Genomic DNA, 23,656 nt, shown 5'->3' with positions numbered 1-23,656 from the left:
AGTTCTTCGCTTCCACATTTGTGGTGAGCCTTTTAAATTAGGACTTTATTTTTCTGTGCTTAGAAGAGGAGGAAAAAGAAATGGACAGCTGCAAGATGACAACACGCCTAGGGTGCTGCTGGTCAGACGGGGAATACTGTGTGGTTATTTTTCCTCCTTTTTCCCTTCCCTTGGCAGGAATCTTAGAGATATCCAGTTCTGGAATTGAGCAAGGTGAAAATCCCATGCCTTTCAACCACTCTCTTTTGCATGGTGCTAGAAGGCACCTTTAGGATGTGTCCTGAAACTGGGATCTTGACCACTTACGGCCTTTAAAGATTTCATCAATTTCTTCCTAAGAGCAGAGACACTAATGCGCAGGGCAGACCCCCCCTGTTTTGAGTTGATGCACTGTGCCATAACCTCCTGTGGTCCTTGCAGAATATTTGTTTTTTTCCCAGACTGAGCTGCTGCCGCTCCATGTCACAACGCGTGGCACACCCTGCCTCACAGGCGTCAGAGCTTCTGTGGCAGAGAAAGTGATTCCTATATAAACATGCGACTAACTTAATTTCTGGTGAAATAATGTCACTGTAATTATTCCCTAGATAAAAAACGTCACCCATCGTAACTGCAGCTGATTAAGCTTAACAACCTTAACTCTTGCAGCCGAACAGCCAGGGTTGTGTAGGAAGGCTGGAGCAGCCCTTTGTATTCCTGAGAGGCAACGTGCTCCAGATCCAAAAAGGTGAAAAGTTATAAGCTAAAATTTTTGTATTAGCATGTGATATGCCTTGTTTGCGATTCTTCACTGAACTGAGGACTGGTGGCTTAGCCTGTGGATGGCAGTAAAATATCTTTGATGGAATAACTGAAAAGCATTGCCGAGAAGCATTTCCATTCAGAGTAGCTTTCTCAGGGGTCTATTGTTCAAGGAAAGCCAAAAACAGTAGCATTGATTTGCAGATGAGATGATAGGGGAAACATTTCAAATACTGTAAGGTATTTGAAGGAATCCTTAAGATTTAAGGATTGCTCCTAACTAATTTTTTTAAAGCTCTCATGAAAGACAATCTAGCTTGCATCCTTTTAATGTGTTTTAAGCAGACTGGTGTCCCTTCAGCTGGTTTATCTCATACGGTGCACCTCTGCATGCTGGAAATGGGCCAAGACAGAAACATCTGGTATTCTGAGGAACAAAGGAACAGTGCAAAATTTAGACTGCCTGAAAGATAATCCTCCTGGTGCTGCTCCATGAGAGCTCTAGGGGGTCAAAGAAGTCTCACTGTCACAGAATCACAGAATCAACTAGGTTGGAAAGGACCCTGAAGATCATCTAGTCCAACCATTAACCTAGCACTGTCAGTTCCCCTCTACACCATGTCTCTCAGCGCTATGTCGACCCGACTCTTAAACACCTCCAGGGATGGGGACTCCACCACCTCCCTGGGCAATCCATTCCACTGCCTAATAACCCGTTCTGTAAAGAAATACTTCCTGACATCTAGTCTAAACCTTCCCTGGCACAACTTGAGGCCATTACCTCTTGTCCTATCACTTGTTACTTGGTTAAAGAGACTCATCCCCAGCTCTCTGCAACCTCCTTGCAGGTAGCTGTAGAGGGCGATGAGGTCTCCCCTCAGCCTCCTCTTCTCCAGGCTAAACAACCCCCGTTTAGCTGTCAGAGCTCTCTGCTTGATACTGAACTGTGTATAACAAAACAGATTTGTGAAAAAAGAGGGATGATGAATGGCCGAGTATATACTTATTCCCACTACATCCAGTTTAGCTTCTGGAGCTTAATGGGACTGCAAGGGCTTCTAATCCCACAAGATATTTGGTCAACTCAGATACAAGCAAGTAGGGCCTGCTAGTTACAATCCCAATCACTCTCCTGGGAGATTCTTGGTAGAAAGTGAGATTTACTAAAAAGCCTTGCTCCTCTCTCTGAAACAAATCTCTTTGCAAACTATCAAAAGCCTGTTCCTCTGATCTGTCTCCAAGGGTTTTTAATTTCAAGCCTTTTTCATGAGCTAAAAGGGCAAGGTGAAGTGTATGGGGAAACAGAAAACCAGTCCAAACAGATAAAGAACACAGGTGTGCTGACAGTCATAACAAACTGTCCAAATCAAAGCAGACACCAGAATGCCATCTGAAACATGTATGTACTCAAGTCTATCTGAACAGCTGGTATCTGTACCTCTGGAGTCATAGCTTTCAGAAAAGGGCTGCAAATTCCCTGAAGTGTGATTACACCACCTGGAACACAAGGAATCATTAGAAAATTTGGGATTTTCTGCAAAATTCTGAACTGGGAGTCAGTCCTGAAGAACCAAACCATCAAAGGATGTCGAGATCCGGGACTACAGTTTGGACCCCTATATAATCCAACCAGCCAAGCCTGAACAGTAGCAATACAGCAGAGAATACATACCCGGAAATGAAAAATCCCAGCATAACCATCCTGGAATCCTTGGTCTTTTGGTAAAACATTTTCCAAAAATTTCTTCTGCAGTGTCAGGGAGCCCACAGCAGCCAGCAGCCAGCAGTCACCTCAAGGGAGGGAAGAATCCCACACATTTAGTCAGTTGCTCACTGTTTGGGACCATGTCTTTAGGAGAGTGGACTTCAACATCTAAGACGTCTAAGACCCAGCTTGTTAAAAGAAACCAACATCCTTCTGTCTCCCTTTCCTCCCCAAAAATGCTGAGCCACTACCTGGTATTCACCATCAATGTCCTTTAGGAACCCTGATGCCACCCAGCCATCCTTTTCTACTTTCATGTTCCTCTTATCTTTTGCAGTCATGTTGAGAATTGCAGTCTAGAACATTGTTTAGGAAATCTTCAAGCCCCTGAGGGGGGTGAGAAAGGGGAAGACATTTCTGTATGGGAGCAGAGCTGCTCCCAAAGACAAACATGGTTACGGGCCAGGAGAAAAAGATGGAGCCGATATAGCGTGCAGACACATGTCTGGGTAAGTATGAGAGAAGATGGACAGAAATATCCACAGGAAAGAAAACACTGAGCGTCAGATGAAGACATTAGGATGAAAAGAAAATTCAGTCCTACACATGCTGGAGCTGTGCCTACTTACCCCAGAACTGTTGTTGTACTTGAAGCATCTGCCTGATCTCAGTTGGACCTCCCTTTCTATGCTTGTCCCTATATATACATAGAGGGCAGGTGCCATATATAAGTAACAGAGATTATAGCTGTTGCATCTGGGAATCCTGTTAGCAATAAATTGTGTGTGGACTTGTGTGAGTCTGGATTGACCTGCACTAATTGTTTACTGCAACTACCACGGTCCATGTCTTCCCACCGAGCACTCAGAACATAACAAAGCAATCACAGGTTATTGCTTTGTGCCAATCTTTTCCAAAACAGGAATATGACCTTACCTATTTCTCCTTGCATGATATCAAATCTGCTAACTCCATCCATGATCAAATAAGGATTTCTCTGAAGTTCCTGGAAGAAAGAAAATGCAAAGAGCAGTGTGAGTACCCAGCCTTTGCCAGCAGTGTGTTCCTGTCCCTTGAAGACCCTTGCCTGCCTAGCTTTTCCACAGCTGAAAACTATTTCTCTTGAGCCCTGATGTTTTGTTGTCTGCCACCAACAAACCAGAGGAGATACTCACACATCCCTTCTTTAGTCTGCTCAGCTATTCCTAGGAAAGGGGACTTGTGACTCGGTGCTCACTGAGTTTTCATTTGGGTTTCTCTAATGCTACCAACACCTTTCAGAGAGAGCTTTGAGCCTAGCTGCAAAATCATGCAGTTTCCTGGGGGACAGTAAGGCAGAGACACAGAGGTTTCCAAGCAAAGTGGAGCAGGGTCTGTACTTCAGCTCAGCACTGGGTCTGGGAATGTTTTACTCTCTGAGACTTTTGTGTTTCCATGCAGGACTAATACAGATCAGCCTGGGATACTTTTTGTTACTCTGGTGAGGAAGCTATAGAAAGAGATCTTAATCTCTGGCTGCAAAATCCCATAGGCCTGGCTGACTTATATTTAATTCAGGCAGAATTCTCCTTGCATTCCTTGAGAGTCTTGCTTGGGCAGTGAAGGGGGAAATGCTTCAGAGCTTAGCTTTGCACACAGAAATGTGAACCATTCTCCCACATGCATCTGCTATTGGGATATCTGAGCGCTCAGGTAGGAATGGCCCGAGCATTCCCTGTCAGTAACCTTTGGCACGCTCCAACTGAGTAAGGCTCTGTTTTGAAAGAGCAATCAGCCTTAAATAGGAAAGTCACCATGCACCTAAGAAAATGAAGAGATAAAAGGGAGAAAAAATGTCTGAGTAAGAAAAATAATACAGCATAATAATGCCCTGGCATTTCTTCTCCCCAATTGATTTGACATGCTGCACAAAAACGAGACCAGCGCACAACGTGACTCACACGGTTGCATGAACTCAGCATTAGCAAACGCTGTCAGTTTTCTGAAATGGCTTCATGGTGATCAAACCCCTCTAAGAAGTTTTCCTGTCAGGAGAAGATGCAAAGCAACGTCACTGCTCCAGGCTGGCAGACAGATCATGGTCTCACAGCACTGCTGACACTTGGGAAAGAAGTCTGGGCAGGCATCTTCCTCAACAGATGCTTTCACACAGCCATCCACACCTATCCCAGGACTTCAGGGATTTGCGATAAGAGATTTACCCATAGTGCAGGGGCAGGCCTAAGAAGCGGTGGTCACCAGCAGCAGTGGCTGTTCATTGTACAGGGAAGCAGGAGCGCTCAGTCCTTCTTCCTTCACTTCTACATATGCCCTATCTTTATCTTCTCCCTGCTTCTATTTCCCTGACAGCAGTTTGCCTCCCTCACCTGAGTGAATTCAAAATCTCCCACAAGCAGGAAAGAGTAACTTGCATGACAAGGCTCTGAACTTGACCTGTGCCTTTGTCTGTGTCTGACTTGCCAATAGTCATCCCAGAAAACCAACAGCATAAAGGAATGGGTATTTTTGTTCCCCATCATTTCTGAGGCTGTTGAAGTCCTAGTTACCCCAGGCAGGGTGGCTGGGGTCTAATGGATGTGCTACAGTGCAGAGCTGCCATGGAGGTAACCACCATATAGAAACACGAGCCTGAAACTAATGGGAAGGCAGCTGCATCTGATGAGATTCCCAAGGAAAGGGCTGATGCTCTGCTCTGTGTTGGGATGATAAAGCTCTTAAGTCTACTGTGGATTCTGATAGCCTGTTATGGAGACCGGCTGAAAAGTCAGCCCATTAGATGCCTCAGCAGATACCCTATTGCCCACATGGATGTTTGACTCCCCAGTAAGCAAACAGGGATGAGTTGAGTCATTAAGCAGGTTCGCTGAGAGAAACCAGTCATTTTGTCTAAAACCAGAAAAGACATGATCTGAAGTCAGCCCCAGCAACATGGCTTGAGTGTGCATACAGACGATTTTGTGGCTATCAGAGAGAACAAAAGCTGAACTCAAACACTCTCCCTGTCATCCCCACCCACAACACACTAAACTCTGCTTCCAGTGGGGTGTGTTCCTCACAGACTTCGGAGGCAATAACTGAAAAGCAACACAGAGTGCTTGACTAGCCATGGAAAAGAGGCTGCTCAGCAGCTGTCCCTCTGCAGAAACTATGCGGCAAATGCAAGGTGAATTCCCACTAAACTGACACCACTGCTGCTGGCTGAAATGGCAGCAGTCCTTCTCATTGCATGCACTGTGGTCAGAAATGGCGGGGCAGGTTTTAACAAGAGGTTTGTGATTCTCAGTGTAGCCACCTCTCTGCAGGCTTGAGAGAAAGAGGCAGCATGGGCACGCTTCGAAAGGATGCACTGCACAGAGCACGGGCTCTTTGCGGAGCGTTGGGTGTGAGCCAAGGAAGGGCACGAGACAAACAGAAGCTGAAGCAAAGGCAGGAGAGGGCAGTGGCAGGGAATTGCAAGACCGGCTACTCAGAAGAGCTCTGGAAGAGTACAACCCCTGAAGTCAATGGTGGAACAGCTGTTCCCTTGAAGGATGTTGTGTGGAGCCTGAACTAAATGCAGAGGATTTCTGAAAGAGCTTAGAGAGGACATAATTGTGATGGGTGCAGTGCTTTGGAAATCTGGGCCTTCTCAACCAGAGGAGAGGGAGGCAAGGAAGTCTTCAATTAGCTCCTCTTCCTTCAAAGGTAAGAATACAGCAGTCATAAACCACCAGAAACTATCATCCATTATTGCAAAACATGGCTAAGCACATAGTTACCACTAGACAAAATGTGCAAGCCTCACTATTCACTAGGGCTCAAACTGCATGACAAATAGAGAAACCACAGATTTAACTGCCTGTCCAGAAGCAGTGCCCTGTTTCACTAAGAAATGATGGTGAGGCTTTGTGGCATCTTCCCCAAGACTTTTCAGTTTTAGCTGGAGGGGGAAAGAAGAGGGAGCTCAAGGAGGCACGTGGTCTCTCTCAGAGTATCTATGAGTCCAGCAGTGAAGGCAACCATATGGGCTGCAAGTCAAGGGCTCTGCCTGAACTCATCCCCCCAGGACAAAGCTATCATCACACATTTTCCCTGGCCCACTGAAGACTTCATTATGCATTCAGAATAAAAAAGAAGTTCAAGTTCAAAACAGTTCATCCTCTAGAGAATGGTCTTATCACACAAGTACTGTTTATCCAAAGGGCAAGATGGAGAATTAATTTGAGAGGTGGAAGGACAGCGCCGTGTACATGCACTTGTCTCTAAATTTCTTTTTATAAATGCTTGAAATTTTGAAGGAAGAACAAGTCCCCAGACAAAGCTGTAGGCTAGTAGTGTAGATGTAGGCCACATGCAGACATACAAAGGACACAGTCAGACATTTTTGTGGAAAATCGGAAGCCTGAAGTGGGATTTCATAGGCAGTATAAGCCAATCTGACTGCAGGCTGCTGCTCAGTGTGGGGGTCTGGCCATGGACACTTTCCCACAGACCTCTCCACTGGCCCAGCATGATCCTGAGCGCAGGCACAAGGCCATCAAGGGTTAAGAGGTAGGAGATGATTCTTTGCAGAGGCACCTCCTGATCAGTTCACCTTAACCCTACAGTAAAATCCCAGCCCCGCTTCCGTTCCTGCCACAGCTCCACATCTTTCCCTTCAGCTGCAGTTGTGTTGCTACCCCCTGCTCCAGCTCCACCTTCCTGACACGTCCTGCCATCGTGAGCCATGGTGTTCCCTGTTCAACACACACTAAGAAAAATAAAAAGGCTGGTACTGATTGAAAGCCAAACTGTTCTCAGTTGGACAAATCTTAATTCAGCATCACTGCTGTGCCTGTAATAGTGTTGCTTTGAATTAGGAAGCAAACATGATATTGCAGTTCCCTGGGCTGAGGGCACTGCCTAGCAGTGCACTGAAGAGGGGTCAGGCACACCACTGTCACACATCCCCTAACCACAGGAAACCTCACAGAATACCTAACACAGAAATAAGCCAGCTGGAGCAATGAGGGAGGGCAGAACAATGGATAAGCTGCGCTTGGTCACACCGAAGGTCTGCCTGTTGAAATGACTTGTCTCCAACAGCTTGGAGAGGGAGAGGATAACCGAGCAAGCCGAAACTAATGCTCCTCCCACATATATCCTCCCACTCTCCATCACTTGTGGGCTAAAGGACTTCCCAGGCTGGAGGCTCCATCCACAGTTTTGTGTTTATTAGAGCTTGAGGGACTTGTGAATCCACTTCCTTGAATCTGCTTAATCTTTTTTTTTTTTTTTTTTAAACTCATATTCTGCTTTTCTTTTACATTCTCTTAGACAGGGAAAAAACAGCCTAATCTCAAGGGGTTTACTTGCACCAGCAGAACTCAATTCCCGCTTTACAGCAGAATAGCTCAATTCCTAATTGTCTGTTTTCAATACAAATGCCTGAGTTGCTTAAAAACCTCTGCTCTGCTCCAGCTCTCTCTCACAATGGAGGAATGAGGTCCTCAGACTCTGCACAGGTGGGGAGGCCACAAACGTGAGAGCAAAGTCCTGTTAAAGGACAGACTGGTGTCCAATAACGAGCAGAAACAGAAACCAGCTCAGATTTTACCTGCAATCCATTTGTTCTGTGTGGCTTAGCACTAAAAAACAATGATAATTGCAAACAAAGGAGGTATATACAAAGGAGGTAAACAATGCGGCTAATCCTGTCTACCCAAGCCTTTGAGAGGCAGTTTCCTCAGAGGTCTTGAAACCTCCCACTTGGACCGTACAGTACAGGCTGAAGTTTACAAAGTGGCACAGTGTTACCAACTAATCCCCTGTGGCCACGACAGTCATATAATCCTGCTAGCTGACTCCCCAGCCTGAGAAAAATGGAAGCAGGTGAGTCAATAGACCACCATAGGAGCACTGCTTTCCCCTCAACCGGGGATGTGTTAACTCCCCCCGCAACAACCAGCCCTTTCCAAAAGCAACAGAGCCCAGAGATACTATGCAAATAAGCCCTCCTCATCTAAAGCCTGTGCAGAAAGACAGATGTAATAAATGGTGACGCACTGCAGCTTCCTCAGCCCAGAGATATGAACTCTGAAGTCGAGGTCAGATGCAATCAGCTGAGTAGGCAAGGGCTGGGACAATGGCAGCCTGGAAATGCTGCTTCTGTTCAATTATACTGATTGCACACGCACACTCAAAAATAAAATGAATTGGTTTTGCTTTTCATCAGGGAGAAACACTGAACAGGATCCAAGGGCCTTGTGGCCCCTGGGAAACACTGAAGCTGTGAACTCCGCCACGAACAGCTGGCAAGTGGCTTTGGCTCATGCCAGAGAACAGCCCCATGGTGACAGCCCTGCAGGTAGTGCAGGACAGCACTATCCCTCATTGCCACACATTTCTCATAATTTGCTTTATTTAAGCAGTTTATGTGACAATCCACATTTCTTTTTCCCTTTTTTTTTTTTCTTGGTAGATTTTTCTTCATTTTTCCTCTGTGCTATTAGAGCTAAGTTTTTGGGTTAACTTTAAACTGTTGTTTGATTTCTTGCCTGAATAAAATCTGTCTTTTTCTCCCCTCTAGCTACAGACAGGCCAAGGCTGATGCAGTAGGAACTCCTGCTGAGCTTATTTCTCTGTAAAGATCCTAACTCCAAAAAAATTTTTTTAAAGGGTCCATTTTGGTTTAGTCAGTTCCTGGGTTCAAAGTTCCTTCATGTTGACGTTAATTCCTGGAAATTTCTGGGAATCAAATAAAATGCCAATAAAGAAATAATCATCAAAAACAGTGCAGAATCATGATAGGTACTCTGTTCCTGGAAGAAGGTTACATTTGCTTTGGGAAGGGAGAGAGGAAGGGGGGGAAAATGTGAGCAAGCCCTTTTGCAAAATTACTGAATCAAATGTCAAATCACTTTTCCCAGCAAACAAGTGTTGGCTCAAAGTGTATAATTTTCCCCAATGCTTTTTAGATGTTAAGTGCAGTAGCACAGTTCTCTGAGTCTCTGCTAAGGGGACAAGGTGTATCCCTTGCTCAAGTTCACACTAAAGCAGTCTCTTCTTGTGACTTCTATCCAAGGACTTATACACCCTACTCTTCCCTTGCCCTGACACTAGACACAAGACAAATACCCAGGGAGTCCGTGCCCTGATCCTACAGACTGTGATGATGCAGAGGAAACCCATGTCAGCTATTTCAGTCCTTTCACCATGTACTTTTCCTACGAGTCACATCAGAGGCACTCAGGAATTGCTCTCATGCTGATCCTCAAACCTCCCTTGGCTACCCTGCAGCTTTTCCCTCTCTTCTGGTTGCCCCACTGTGGTGGTGCAATTCTTACCCCTCCCCGCACCTCCTTGTTGGGATGCTTGGTGCTAGGTGTGATTCCACCCACACCCCCCGAGCTATACACCAGTCTGTGGAGATAAGGACTGCTAATGTTAACGAGCCTGGCTCCTGCCCCTCCCGACTGCTCAGAAAGGGTTAAAACAGCCCATCATCTCCTAAGGGCCTGGCACACCTGTGCCTGGGATGTGGTCAAATGGGAACAATAACAGAGTTGCACATTCATCAAGTTCTTGTGCAACTGCTGGAAGGCACCAGAAGGTATTTGACAAAAGTCAGTTATCTTGGACCCTATAAATTGCGACTACAAGGGAGACCCTTTGAGTTCTCCTGTATTGCAGCGGGCCTGTGACCAGCATCTCCCCTGAGCTGGGATGCCTCTCAGGTACCAAAACCCTTAAGGTGTCGTCTGCTGCCAGAGCTGACGGAAGGCCAGGGTGAAGTCCACCCGCTCGAGTCTCAATTATTGCCCGTTGAGAATGCCAAGGCATTGTGAGTATTTACTCTAAATACGAGAGGGAAATTTCCCTTTGAGCTTGCTTCTCTTTCACCCGCTCTTTCTCTGTTTATTGGTGTGTGGGTACATACTTCATTCTACTGGATCCAAGATACTTTTGTCTCTGCGTGTGTGTTTGTACATTTTGTGTATGTGTATGTATATATGTATAAATTAAGGTACCGTTAAGTAAGTTAGTGTGAATCTTGTCATTTTAGAATAAATAAGTCGCTTTTCTTTCTTTCAACATTTCTGAATTATTTTGTAATGATAAATTGCTGTTAGTTATTAATAAATCTAGATTTCCTGCTAAACCATCACCGTGTTAATACTTTCATCCACGACACCCACACACGTCACAGTCTATGTTAAACAGGGGACTGACCCTCCTATGTCAGCTCTTGCTCAGCAATCCCTCACTCTGTAAGGGAGCTACCGGGTCCCCAAGAGACAAAGGGTGAGCAGTGCAGGAGCAGTAGTCTGTGACCTTGAAGACCCTTCAGAAAAATCTTCAGCAACTTCACCCTCTGCCCATCTTAGCCTTTTTTTAAAGCATAAGCAACTGAAGATCTGAGACTATCCTTAACGCTTGTAATGGGCACCATATTGAGCACAATGGTGGGCTATCCCTGGTGCAGGGCCAAAGCATTGCTGAATACATGGTAATCTCTCTCCCTTCACACATACATGTTTGAAAATATAACTAATGTAAGCAAAAGTAAAGCATTCCACATTCAGCACCACCACAGTCCATATCATCTGGATCGTCCTAATCCTGTTTCTTTTGCATCTGTGTAGTATTACACATTATGATCAGAACAGAGTGAAATCTTTAGCCTAAACATTAATTGATTAAAAACACATATTCAGCAACAGCAAATCATTTCATATCTTCCTCTGTTCCACTCAATTGCTTGTGTGAAGGAAAAGCACCAAACAATGAAAAAATTTGTTCTGAACATTTTTAAAGGAGCATCTCAGTTTTTTTAAATCTGATATAACTCTTCAAGGAGAATTTCCCTTTGACTGATCTTTAGAAAAGTGCAGCTATAGAAAATACTTTGTTCAGTCTAAAATAGAACTTATCTTCCATTTCTCAAATCTGTGTGTGAACCAAAAGGTCAGTTAATTGCAGAGCTCCCGCTGTAACTGGCACCTCCAGCCCCACCTCTAGTAATGCTTGAAGTACCACATGAAAAATCTCTGTCACAAATTGCACACGTTTCAATGGATGTAAACTGAGGGCCCGTGGATGAAAACACAGCCTGGAGCCATCCCCATCTGATGGCAAACTGCAACTACTGCAGAGTTAGGAAAAGTGACGTTTCAAATGTTGTCTTGGTGCACCTAATCCACCTCCTCCTGCAGGGACTCCCATATTAAATCAGCTCACTTTACAAGTCAAAATAAGTTGTTTCTGACTGTCACCACTGACTATTGCTGTCTAAGAATCAAGCTGTTTTCTTTCTACTTTATCCATTATCCCCAGATATGAAGTCTCCAAACTCTGAAAGTAATTGGCAATTCTCTTGACAATGCACAAGGTAAAATAGAAGCAGCATGTTGCTCAACTGCTCAATTGGATCTGGAACAATGACAGCAGTTATAATTGCTATTACCACTTAAATAACCAGACACTATATGACTCAGAAAATGGAGGCTAAGAGATTATTAGAACCAAGATGCCAGTTTTGTCACAGGTACATTTTCAGCCAAATTTTTTTAATGTGAGAGGGAGATAATGGTGGAGGCTGAGAAAAATACAGACATAGGTTAAATTAGCCATGCTCTGTCAGCATGATGCAACTACGCTCACTCTGGGAGATGTATTCAGGTAGGAAACAGTCTCCCTTGGGAAAATTATAGGTCTCTCTTTGCTGAGTAGTTTAGGTAACTTAAACACCTGGGATTGTGTATCCTTACAGTTAGCACTGCAATGACCTAAGAGCAAAGAGTTTATGAACACTTCTGCACAGGTGGAAAAGTGCACAACTGAAAAACTTCAGGAATGGGGCAGTTTGACTCCTCCATGTTGCAGCCTTCCTTCTTCCTCCCCAGGGACCCACTCCCAGAGGCAACTGGACTCTGGGATGTCCTTTCAGGACATTTGAAATGCAAATACAGTTTTATTTACTTCCTGACCCTTGGCTCAAAACCTCTGCATCTCTATAAATGAAAAGCAACCACTGCTATTTAGCAACTTCTTCTGCCCCTGCTTCATTCTGTCAGGAGACAGAGACCACGTTTTGATGTCACCGTGACACAGGTTGGGTGTTGTGGTGACATCTGAGAACTTCTGGTTGGGCTCCCCAGGCAGTTGACACCATTGCCTGTTATCTTGCATCTTGTCTAGCAGGACAAAGCCTGGCTGGTGGGGAAACAGCTACAGGTAGACATTTTGGTCAAAGAGAGGAAAAAAAAAATTAAAATGGAGCCTTCTTCAGCACTGACATCCTCGATTTCTGTTCCAGACGAGCCATTTGGGTCAGCAGTCTCAGCTTTTGTCCCTTGAATACATTGTAGAAGAGCAACTGGTGATGTTGACTTAACCTCTATAATAGGAGAAAAGGCTTTTCAGTGTTCTTGTTGTGAACCCTGGGACATGAGCATATAATTTAATTTTTTGGAGGAGAGGTCTGTCAAAGCCAGTGACTTTTCATCCTGCTCCTTCCTGAAAAATCTCTGGAAAATTGTTGGAAACAATTGGTTTCAGTCAATTTGTTGGGGTGATGCCAGAAACTCAGTCAATTTGTTGGGGTGATGCCAAAAACTCTGTAGTGATTGCTGAAAAAAATCTTCAAAAGGGAAGTGCTGGTAAGGAGAGGACCTCTGCAAATTTTTGAAAAAAATTCCATGAAAACTTTCATTCATCACCTTAATCTTCATGGATTCAGAAAAAGGGAAGGTGATTCTCCAACACTTGCCTCACCTGACAAACTTCAAGCACCAACAGCAGGTTCTGCTTTTGGCAAGGTACATCAGTCCCTCTGCACATGAAATAACTGTCAGGATATTTAAGTAGGATAGATGTTCATCCTACACTGCAGTGTCTCAAAACTAGTGGTATTTGGGTTTTTAAGTCAGTTTGTATGTTTTTGAAATCCTATGCTTCTCTTCTGCTCCCAAATGGCAAAAACACTACGGTAGTTAGTACTTAACAGAACTGTATCATAACATTTTATTCCAGTTTATTCATCTTTAAAATGCCCCTGAGAGTTCTTTCTAAAATCCATGGTTGTCTTTTGTGAGTCTAATGCTTAGTTATCATATCTTTGTCTTTCTCAGTCTGGAAATGGTGGCAACTAACTCCTCTCCTTTGCATTTTTTAGTTACTCTTCTACTATACCCTTATTTCAAGAGAGATTATTCCCACCTGCTACAAACCTGTAAGCAGAGTGCTAGTGTAAAAAACACAGCACCAGCTGCATTCTCACTGGACCCAGATTTGAAGAAAGGCTGCCTGAGGAGAAGCCCAGATGTTCAGTCAGCAGTAAGGAGCTGCTTCTGCGGAGGAGAATGATCCCTTCATAGCAGCTCCACAGAGACACCCAGACATCTGCACCCAGCCACTGCTGCTGCTATGCCAAGGCCACCGTGCTGCCAAGCTCCACCATACCCTCATTCCCTGCTTGCATCTGTCCTCCAAATAAATCTTTTCCAGTTGTCTTGTCCTGTCTCTACAGTCTCACAGTTACTGTCTCTACACCCTGAGGGTTTGCTTTTAGGGAGATGAACTGGTTTGCTCCAGCCCAGGGAAGACAAAGGCCCCAGGCACTAGTGGTGGGCTCAGCAAAACCTAGCAAAAGGGCAACATGTGGCAAATACAGAAGCTGCACCAGCAGCAAATGGTACACAGCAGTGCTACGTGGTGCAGTCTGACCATGGAAAGATTCCCTAAACTAGGTCCTAGGATACAAGAGCTGAGTATGTGATTCTACCTCCCAATTTAAACATCCATATGCCACATGAACTGCCTATTAAACTGCAACTGCGAATCAGCAGACAACATACTTCATCTCATGCCTTGTCCCAATTACTTTAAAACAGGTATTGCTTTTCAGGTTTGCACAAAGTCCTCTAGAAGCAGATCAAAGTGGGAACACTAGTTCTAGTCAGGTTCAGAGGTGGAGACAAACTTCCTGCAAAAAGGCAGCCAATGAAATCATTAATGTTACAGAGGTTATCTTCCCTCCACACATCCCAGAGCAAGGATCCCTCCTTGCAGTGTTGCTCTTCCAGTGTCCCCCCCTGGGGTCTACTTCCCTGCTTAGGTAAAGGCCTTTAGCCTCTGGCCATCAGTGCCCCCATTCAGCAGCAGGGCTATGAAACACCCCAGCTGGTGTAACTCACAGTTGGCCTCTTCCATTGTATTCGCCGCAGCTTATCCTCTGGGAGGAGGTTGGGACCGATGGAGCTGACATGAGCAGGGAAGGTGGCATCCTCAAAAAGCACTCCTTGGCTCAGACATGAGGTTCGCAGGTGGTTGAAGTCCTGATTATTAAATTTCTTCAGTTTTTGGAGGCTTCCTGTTGCCCCTGTTGTTTGCCAGCCCTGCTCCAATGTCAGAGCAGAGCTGGGGGTGAACATTGTGCCCCTTTCCTATGAAGGAGAGACATGGACTGCCATTAGTTTCCCGATCTGAAGTGGTGCCTTAGGAGCGTGTGGGAAAGCAGACACCTCCACTCATCCACCCCCCACCCCCAAGAGGACTGTGGAGCAGCAGCTTGCAAAGCTGAGGGCATTCACAGTGACAAAATCCTTATTAGCTGGAAATGCCTGGGGAAAGAGTAGTCATCAAATCCCAACTGGTTTATCTTAAACCAGTGCTGTCACTGCTACAAATTCAATTTTGAGTCTTCCCTGAGGACAGAGAGCAAAGCTGTTAGTGAGCCACTGTGTTAGCACTGAGGTACATCTGTAACATAAGCGAGCATAGGGGATGGAGCAGGAGCTGCAGACACAGGACAGGAGGGAGGTGGTGTGAGCAGGGAGGTTGCTCAGAGGTACCCAGGACTCTTATGGCCATGAATCACACCTGTGCCCAGCGCATTTTTTGAGTTATTTCGTTTCCACAAGTGAGAGCTTGGAAGTCACTCCCTGTGAGACCTAAAGGCAGAGACTTGACTCTCCTTGGGATCTGCTCCAAAGACCCCAGACAGATTAGGGGGTGGCTTCCTACCAGTTTACACAGATGCTCCACCAGACTCCCTAAAGCTTCAGTGCTGTGATGGGACCAAGCTGCAACATCCAGACCTGGATCCCACATGCACTACTTGCTCATATGAGTGTGCACCAAGGTCTGGGGTTTTTGGACTCAGTAGTTCGTTTGGAGGCCAGTGTTTAAACAGATCTGAGTTGTAGATTCATATTTAAACTGGGCAGTCACCATGTGGCATCTTGTAGCTATTTCAGACTGGAGCATGTTCGAACCCCTTTTTGTTAGGGAAAAAAAAAAAAAAGGAAACAGGCAATTCACTTAGGAACATTTCACACATGTAGTGAAACCCTAGCATGGATAGGCCTGCTAATACATCTGCTGGCTCAACTAGGGACTGATGCAGAAGATAAAATCTCCCCTTGTGGACTTTGTCCCCTTTACAGTCATCAAAGAGCACAGCAGAACTCTTGCCATCAAAGATCTACTTTTGCTCCAAAGGGAGGCAGTGCATCATCGATGGAGATGCTGGACAGCGGGGTGGGAGGGCTTTTGGGACATGAGTGGGAAAAGGGCACAGGAAGGCGAAAAACTTGCATGTTTGGATGAGCAGTGGTGCCAGAGATTTAAGAGCAATTTGTTCTGTCTAACCAGAGTAGGAGCTTTCAGGTGCACTCTCCAGAGCTGTGTGGATGTACACGTGCGCACCATCTCCTGGGGATCTTCCTTCAGCTAAAAAGCTCTGTTGTGGATTTCAGAGTTCAGAGAAGTAGCAGGAAGGTTGTGCGGCCTGCCTTGCCTCCTTGTTCCTCCAGATCTTTTGTCATGCAGAATTACATGTTGCTGGATCAAAACATAACTCAAGGTCCATGCTAGTTTTCACCCTTCATTCACACTTGCCCACACAAAACCAACATTTTAACTGTCCTGAGCTGTAATTCCACTTTTTCCCCTTTCCTTATGAAAAGAGAAGCCTCTGGTGAAGTCCTGTATTAGCAGACTTTTAAGGGCAAGAAGGATCATTGTGATCACCTCCTCTGGCTTCTTGCATGACAGATACCACTGCACTTGATCCAGTGATTCCTGCCTCTAGTTTCTGGCTTCCACTTAAGATGTACCTTCTCATAGAATAGCACTGGAAAATCTACTACAAGCCCTGGGCAAGCCACTCCTACAGTTAATTAACTTCACTGTGCTAATTTCTAGCCTGAAGTCACTCAGTTTCACTTTCAAGCCACTGGATGCTATAGCTTTTTTTTAAAATTTATTTTTTATTTTTAGTAGAAGAAAGGGCTCTTTCCTACCAGACATACTTATCTGTAGATCTGATATGTTCCTGGTGCGGTACAAAGAGAGCAGATGGCTCCAGTAAGAGCAAAGCCTCAGATTTTTATTTTGAATCATTCACACATGTGAAAAACACAGGCCAGCCACACTGAAGGTGTGATACAGCCCCCCGCTCCAACACATTTACTTAGTGTCATCACCTTTCTCAGTGCTTCAAGTCATTTGGCCTTCTGGCATTTGTAACAACAGCTTAGAAAAATAAGGATTTTTGCATCTCATTGTTTTAATTAAAAGCCCCACAAAAAAATCAGATGGAATTCAGAAATCACCCTCAGCCAACAAGAAGAGAAAACATTCCCCTTGGGCTTGCATTTTTTAATACAATGGAAATAAATCTCATGTAATGTACCATAACATGACAAGGGAATGGCTTCTTCTTAACAAATACTCATTTGAAACTGTGCCCAGGCCCCATGCATGCTAAGATCTATTTCTTGCAACAGTGTTCCAGCAAAACTGATTACTAATTCTAAAACTCGAATTAAAACTAACAGAGCTTGAAAGCTGGGTCTGACATGCGTTCCCTCTCTTCTGACAGAGAACAAGAGTTTTTAGCGTGTGTGTGTGTGTGTTTAATTGTGTTGTTTAACATATCCGGAATAAATTAGCAACCAGACTGAAGAAAATAATACACTTAACTACTTTTCCCTTGTAGGAATGACTTCATCAGCAGTCTGGGGGGGCATACATGCACAGATACCTGAGCTCTGTAACTGTGCCTCTATGCAGGCAGGCCACGGGATCAGGCACACCTCGCTAGCACTGTGCTGTCTGCACCAGCATGCTCTGCCAGCCACCTCTTTTGAAGCAACATCCTGAACCCCAGCCACAGCTCTCTCCCGCTTGGCTCTCATGGGTGCATCAGCAACAGCAAAGAACACAACAGTTTTTAAAGCAAAATACTGCCTGCCTGGTTGGGGAGCTTCTTACTGTTACTGAACTCCGAGGCAGAAAGACTTTAAAGGGGACAAAGTTATAATGCAGTGGGTCTCAGAGGCGTTGGCCTTGGACTGCTCCCTGCCAAGTGACATGGGGAGAGAGGGAGGGATTTCAAACATTCACAAGAGCTGGTTCAGACATACTGTGAAACACTGGCGAAAAAGAGACTCTGACTCTCAACTAAGGAAGGAAATTATTATTCAGAAGGGGTTAAACGTACATTTACTTAGTCCTGGGATGTCTTCCAACACATTTACTTACCTGAAATGGAGAAAGAAATCACACTGAGCTTTGAATCTACTGCTCTTCTTTGATCCCTCTTCCTTCTCAGCAGAGAGAGATCCTTCTTCTTGCTGTCTGTCTCAGAGGGAGGGTCAGATGACAAAGGGTGAGAGAGGGAAGGGGAACAGTGGAAAAGCTACAGAGAGAAGGAGGAAAGGAGATCAGGCGTGACAGCTGGAAGAGATGGGGTGGAAAGGGGAACCCCTGAGGATATCAGAGGAAAAGGGTTGGTGACCTCCACAGAAACAAACCTGGGAACCCCAAGCAACCACCATATTCTGCATTAAAAATCTTAAAAGCCAGAGGCAAAGGGTGTGTCTCATCTCCCTCCAGCACTCATTCAAGGAAGATGTCAAGCAACTATTATAATCAGGTGCTCAATGGTGGCAAATGATACTGACAGCTAATTACACTTTGCATAAAGATTTATGTCAGAGTACAGGCATAATTTCCTTCAGTGGCTCCTGATATTTTTCACTAAGTAGAAGGTGGAAATAGGCAATTAGAAACATGCATCTACTTCATAGATGAACTACCCACCTTCTCCTCTTCACCAATTTTCTCAACACATTTCCACTACATGTTGGCTCAGCTGGGTTTCTGTACTTCAGGAAGAGCAGCTGAATTTTCTCAAACACTATAAAGAATACCAGAAGAGCCAAAAAGCCAGCAGCCCTTCTTCCCCCGTTTCCTCTCAAACACTCCAAACTATCAATGTACACTTCATCTTACCCATAATATTCAGCATATGCTGCAGTAATGTAAGCACACTTTCCCTCTAAGACCCTGTCATTCATGTATTTGGAGCACTGTAAAAACTTCAGGGAGTCAGTTCCAGAATTGTCTTATAATGAAGGAAAGTGTGAGTTTATTAGCTCTCCTTGCATTCAGAGAAAAAACAAATGAGAGAGTGCTGCTTTTCACCAGCTAGCCTGCAAACTGCAGAGGCAGAGCAGAGATTGGGCATCCCAAACCCCAGGTGGACAACAGCTCCTTGTACATACAATGTGTGAAAGCCTTGAGTACCTCAGAAAATCAAAACCAAAGCCAGACACTTTAGCAACCCTCCAGGAGATTACTTTCCCAGTGGCATCTTACATGACCTTCTGCCCCAAACAGTCTGTGAAATACTCCCTTCCAGCTATTTATTAAGTCAATTTTCTCCTTGCTTTGCATCCATAGCATAGGACAGCTCCAGATACCTTTTTTCTACCTCATTTAACAGCAGCCTACAGTAACTACAGAGTCCTCCTCGTCTTAGGATCTCCACTCCCACTTGATCCAATTACTTCTGACAACTTACCATTTTACTATGAAGCTCTTTCTAGGATGGCAAATTCATCTTTTCTTTCCCTCCAGGTAACATTAAGGACGGGAACTCTAATTTATTCTGTCTCTCCAAGACAAATCCCTCTCAATGTGTCTGTGGTGCTTTTCTAGCACTATTACTTGTATTTCACCTGCTTCATCCTGTACTAAGTAAAACAGCAAAGTGATGTTTTACCTGCAGTGCCTCCGGTGTAACTCTCCAGCCAACACCAACAGAGTGTCAGACTGGCTGGCACTGTCCCCGTTCTCATTTACAGGGCAGATTTTGCCACGCCTTAAGGAAACATAACCAAGTTGAAGTCAAGTTCAAGGCCAAAAGCAAGCCGTCTGAGTTGGGTGTAATAGTTTCATGCAGATACCACGCCATGGAGATATAGATATATATATATACACACTTCTATCAGCCATCCACAATGAATTGTCTATCGACCTATGTCAGTTGATAGTATCCCATGACTAACTGTGGCTTCAGTCACAGTTATTCATATAAGAAAACAGGAACTGTCTGCACGTCCCACACTTTCACATTATCTGTTTTCCTCCTCACATCAAGAGGAAATGCAGCAATAATCCTGGATCCAGGCACAGACTGGCAGGAGTCACCACAAAACAAGTTATCAGCGCTGTGTGGCATTCTTTCTGCAGCAGTAAAAGCAAGCAGATACTTTTAGGCCAACGCCTGTTAGCATTTACACTGGGCTCTTACTAAAATTCCACATCAGTTCACTCACTTGGGTAGTTCATTTCCTCCAGGAGTAAGAGTTATCCATATATTTAGGAGACGTAGGGGATGGCCTCAGTTATCCTAAAGCCCAAAGCCAAAGAATGAAAGAGTATCTAGCAGAAATATGGGAAGGAGGAGTTTATTTCATTTTTGGAAGGCCAAACTGAGATAACTTTAGGCCCAAAACTCAAGGGAATGGGAACAGCACATTCTCAGGGACACACTCCCTGGCAGCAATCCTAAGTGTATTCCTATAGCCTGTAAATGTGTTTTTGAAAAAAAAAGCCCTTGGTGTCCTGGTGGACAGCAAGCTGAACAAGAGCCAACTATGTGCCCTTTTAATATAGCAAACCATCCAGATCCTTCCCCTTTGCACAGCGCTTTCGAGACTATATCTGCAGTACTATGTCCAGTCCTGGGCTGCCCAGTGTAAGCAGGGCACTGAAAGGGCAGCAAGTCTAGCAGAAACTCAGCAGGATGGTCAGGGGGCTGGAGTACACGGCGTGAGAGAAGAGGCAGAGAGAACTTGTCTGCTCAACCAGGAGAAGGAGACCTAATTGGAGTCTCCCACTATCCAAAAGGCAGTTACAGAGAAGGTGGAGCCAGACTCTTCTTGAAGGTGCACTGCACACAGGCAGAGGCAATAGGCACAAGCAGCAGCAAAAGAAATTACACATGGTTGGAGAGAAAAAAAAGTTCTTCAGGGTGGTTCAGCCCAGGAACAGGTGCCCAGAGAGACTGGAGCATCTCCACCCTTGGAGGCATTAGCTGGACAAGGCCATAAGCACCATCACCTAACTTGGAAGTCAACCGTGCTGTGAGCTGGCGTGGGACTCCAAGACCTCCTGGGGTACCTTCTCAGAGAACTATCTCTCTGCTTCACTGTTTCTGGAGCTGCAGCTCATGCAGCAGCATCCAGGCTAGCTTCAGGCTGGCTGGGCTGCATGCAAGTGGGACATGGCAGTGGCAGCGCAGAAGTCCACAGTGGTTGCAAAGGTCACCTGAAGACCTGCATAGTTAGTGCACTTAAAGCACTGTGCTAAGGCCCCAATGCTATCAATAACCAAGCTAGTACATGGAAAACCAGCTCAGGTTATGGCTGCATGTACGCAGCAGGTTAGGTACTTAGCCCAAGAAAGTACCCTCTCTTTTTCAAGCTACCACAGCTTATTCATCAAAAGAAAAGTTACTCTGCAGTGAATGTTCATGCAGTTTAGCTTGGGGATTAATAGAAGAACTTACCAATGCGTAATTCTTTCCTTACCTGAAGTAACAGAATCACCTGGGCTCAGAATTTTCTTCAGAACAAGACTATCTACTTGGACTGCAGTCTCTTTGAGGTGGGATGCTAGCGGTTCCCATAGTGGCTAGTCCCTAGGAGCTGGGGAGATGAGAACATAAAAGTGCTCATGAAAAAGGCAGTTCAGCTTCTTCATCAATGTTTAGTTTAGTTCTGTGGGTCTTAAAGCTGTGTACTTCATCCTGTCTACTCACATTCTAGGGCTTTCATTTCCTTGTGAGATCTCAACATTTAGCAAACTCTAATAGGAAATGCATCCATGTAAATTAGAGCAAAACCTGCCCCAGAGAGCAGAACAGGTGCAGTTTTCCTTTAAGAGTCGTTTTCCACAAGCACTACATAAATAAAAGCTGATTGCACCAGAAGCAGGGAGCGAAGATTTCCTTCATTGCAGGAAAGGAGCTCTGGGGTGATAAATGCCAGTGCTGCTAGCTCATCTGACAGCACGCGTGCTGTTAATCGCCTCCTCTCTGGGGAAACGGCAGGTATATTCCCCTCCAGGTATGGTGATTCATTGTCTGGAACTGATATCTCTGCTTAAATGGTGGATTAACATGATTTAAGAAATATTCATTGCAAAGTTGATTAGAAAGCACCATCACCAACCTGGCAGGAGATTTCAGTTATTGCAGCATGACACCATTTTGAGATTGTCAGCTTTTCTGCAGAAGGCTGTATTGATGTGTCCATTTTCACAGTGGCTCTAGAGAAGGAAACCCAGAAGGCTGAAGGATTTATGTGTGGTAATGAGCCTTTGGATTATTTGCTCTCCTAAGTATTTGTGGAATCCTGCAAGGAAAAAAAAAAAAAAAAAGCAGCATCTGACTGAAAAGCACAGGGCTGTGCACTGGGAGAGCAGGAGTGTTTTCTCCTAGTGGCACCCTGTGAGATTGTGGCAGATGTAGCATGGCCCAGACTTGAGGTTTGCTTTTGCAGAGCAGGGACATTAATCCACCTCAGGGTACCTGTGCAGTTTAATGCACTCATGAGTAAAAGATGCTGAGGGATCACTGGAAACTCAAAACTGTTTCTCTGCGGTCATCTACCACCTCAGGGCTGTTTAAAAGTACAAATAAAGGAGTGGCCCTACGCTTAGGACCAACAGCTGTGGTGTGTTCCTTCCTCTGGTCCAGCGGCACTGGCAGCAAAGGACAAATATCAGGAAGCGCTGTTGAACCCGTGTTTTCTGTGAAGTTAGCATGGCTTGCGAGGTCTCAGCTGGCACCACAGAATTTCACATATTTTGGGATTTAATGAACCTTTATTCCTCTCTGCCCTGAAATGAAAACACACAAAAAATGCATAAAGCCACGCCTTCTTTTAAAAGAGATTTTAAACTAAATATATTTACCTCCTCTCCACTTTGCCCAGCTTTCCTGAGGGCAGACTGCTGTTCTGTGTAGCCAGCCACCTCTCTGAAGCAGCAAATTTTGTATCATCTTTTGGGGTTGGGGGGGTGGGGAGAACAGCATAATTTTGCCCAAGTACTGATGGAAGCTTTGGCATTAAGAAAGGCAACTCTCTTCACTCCACCCACAGAGCTTATGTGCTGAAGTATTAAGACTGCTATCTTTTGCAACATTTCAGACATATGTCTTCATTTCTTACTTCTGCTGCTTTTACCCCTGTGAAGATCACACTCTTTTTAGCAGAAATACTCCCAATTTACACCATTGTAAATAAAAGAAACAGGCTGGGAATTTTTCCAGGGTAGTGAACACAGCTATGTTTTGTGTAAAGGAGGAATCTTCCTTCAATCACCTTCACATTTGCTGCAGTGATTGGGTGTCCCACTGCTTTTGCATTACAAGACTAATGGAAGAACACTATCAAGCCGTTTCATTTCCTCGTTCATAATTTTTTATGTAGGTCAAGTGTTACCATTTATTTGCTTCTCTTAGACAAGATGCACGGAGGCTATGAATAATATTATTCATAGACAATCTCCTTTGCTGTGTGTTCGTGAACTCGTATTTCTGGCAGGACCTGCCCTTCTAAAGCACAAACTTTTATGACTGTATAAACTGTCAGGCAAATAGCAAAGTCCTACTTCAACATCTGTTTTTACCCAGTCCTCACCCACGAGCTGCCCCTCAGTGAGAATTCACCATGAGCTGCAGCACTTTGCCATATTCACATATGAATCATTTTGCTCGTAAATGAAGTACAACTGCTGCTGGAGTGAAATGTGGCAGCTGCTTAACAGTACATAATGAATCTGCACAGCTAGATGCTACTGCCACTTGAGGGAGGGGGGATTTGGTGTGAAAAATATATCTCTCTGGAGCCTTATTTTCAGAAGAAATATCCACCGACTTCAGAACTACAG

General features: G+C 44.8%; 2 protein-coding genes across 2 annotated transcripts in view; one reads left to right on the top strand and one right to left on the bottom strand.

Annotated features, from left to right (window-relative positions):
• LOC141941891 (calpain-13-like) overlaps positions 1 to 14,838 on the bottom strand; it is a 46,657-nt gene extending 31,819 nt beyond the window's left edge. The window contains exons 1-3 of the mRNA XM_074864868.1: positions 14,602 to 14,838; positions 3,383 to 3,452; positions 2,414 to 2,532 (exon numbers count right to left, since the gene is read on the bottom strand). Coding sequence (XP_074720969.1) covers positions 2,414 to 2,532; positions 3,383 to 3,452; positions 14,602 to 14,838 — 426 coding nt within the window. The remainder of the gene's footprint in view (positions 1 to 2,413; positions 2,533 to 3,382; positions 3,453 to 14,601) is intronic.
• Positions 8,287 to 13,771, top strand: LOC141941220 (heat shock transcription factor, Y-linked-like). Its single transcript, XM_074863557.1, is given in 6 exon segments — positions 8,287 to 8,296; positions 8,716 to 8,771; positions 12,723 to 12,785; positions 12,881 to 12,994; positions 13,030 to 13,156; positions 13,581 to 13,771. Coding segments are annotated over 6 exon segments (561 nt in total).
• Positions 14,839 to 23,656: the final 8,818 nt, after the last annotated feature.

This window comes from Strix uralensis, chromosome 3 (genome assembly GCF_047716275.1).
Source record: "Strix uralensis isolate ZFMK-TIS-50842 chromosome 3, bStrUra1, whole genome shotgun sequence".
NCBI lineage: Eukaryota > Metazoa > Chordata > Aves > Strigiformes > Strigidae > Strix > Strix uralensis.
Note: the sequence above shows the minus strand (reverse complement) of the source record. Positions and strands in the feature narration are given on the sequence as shown.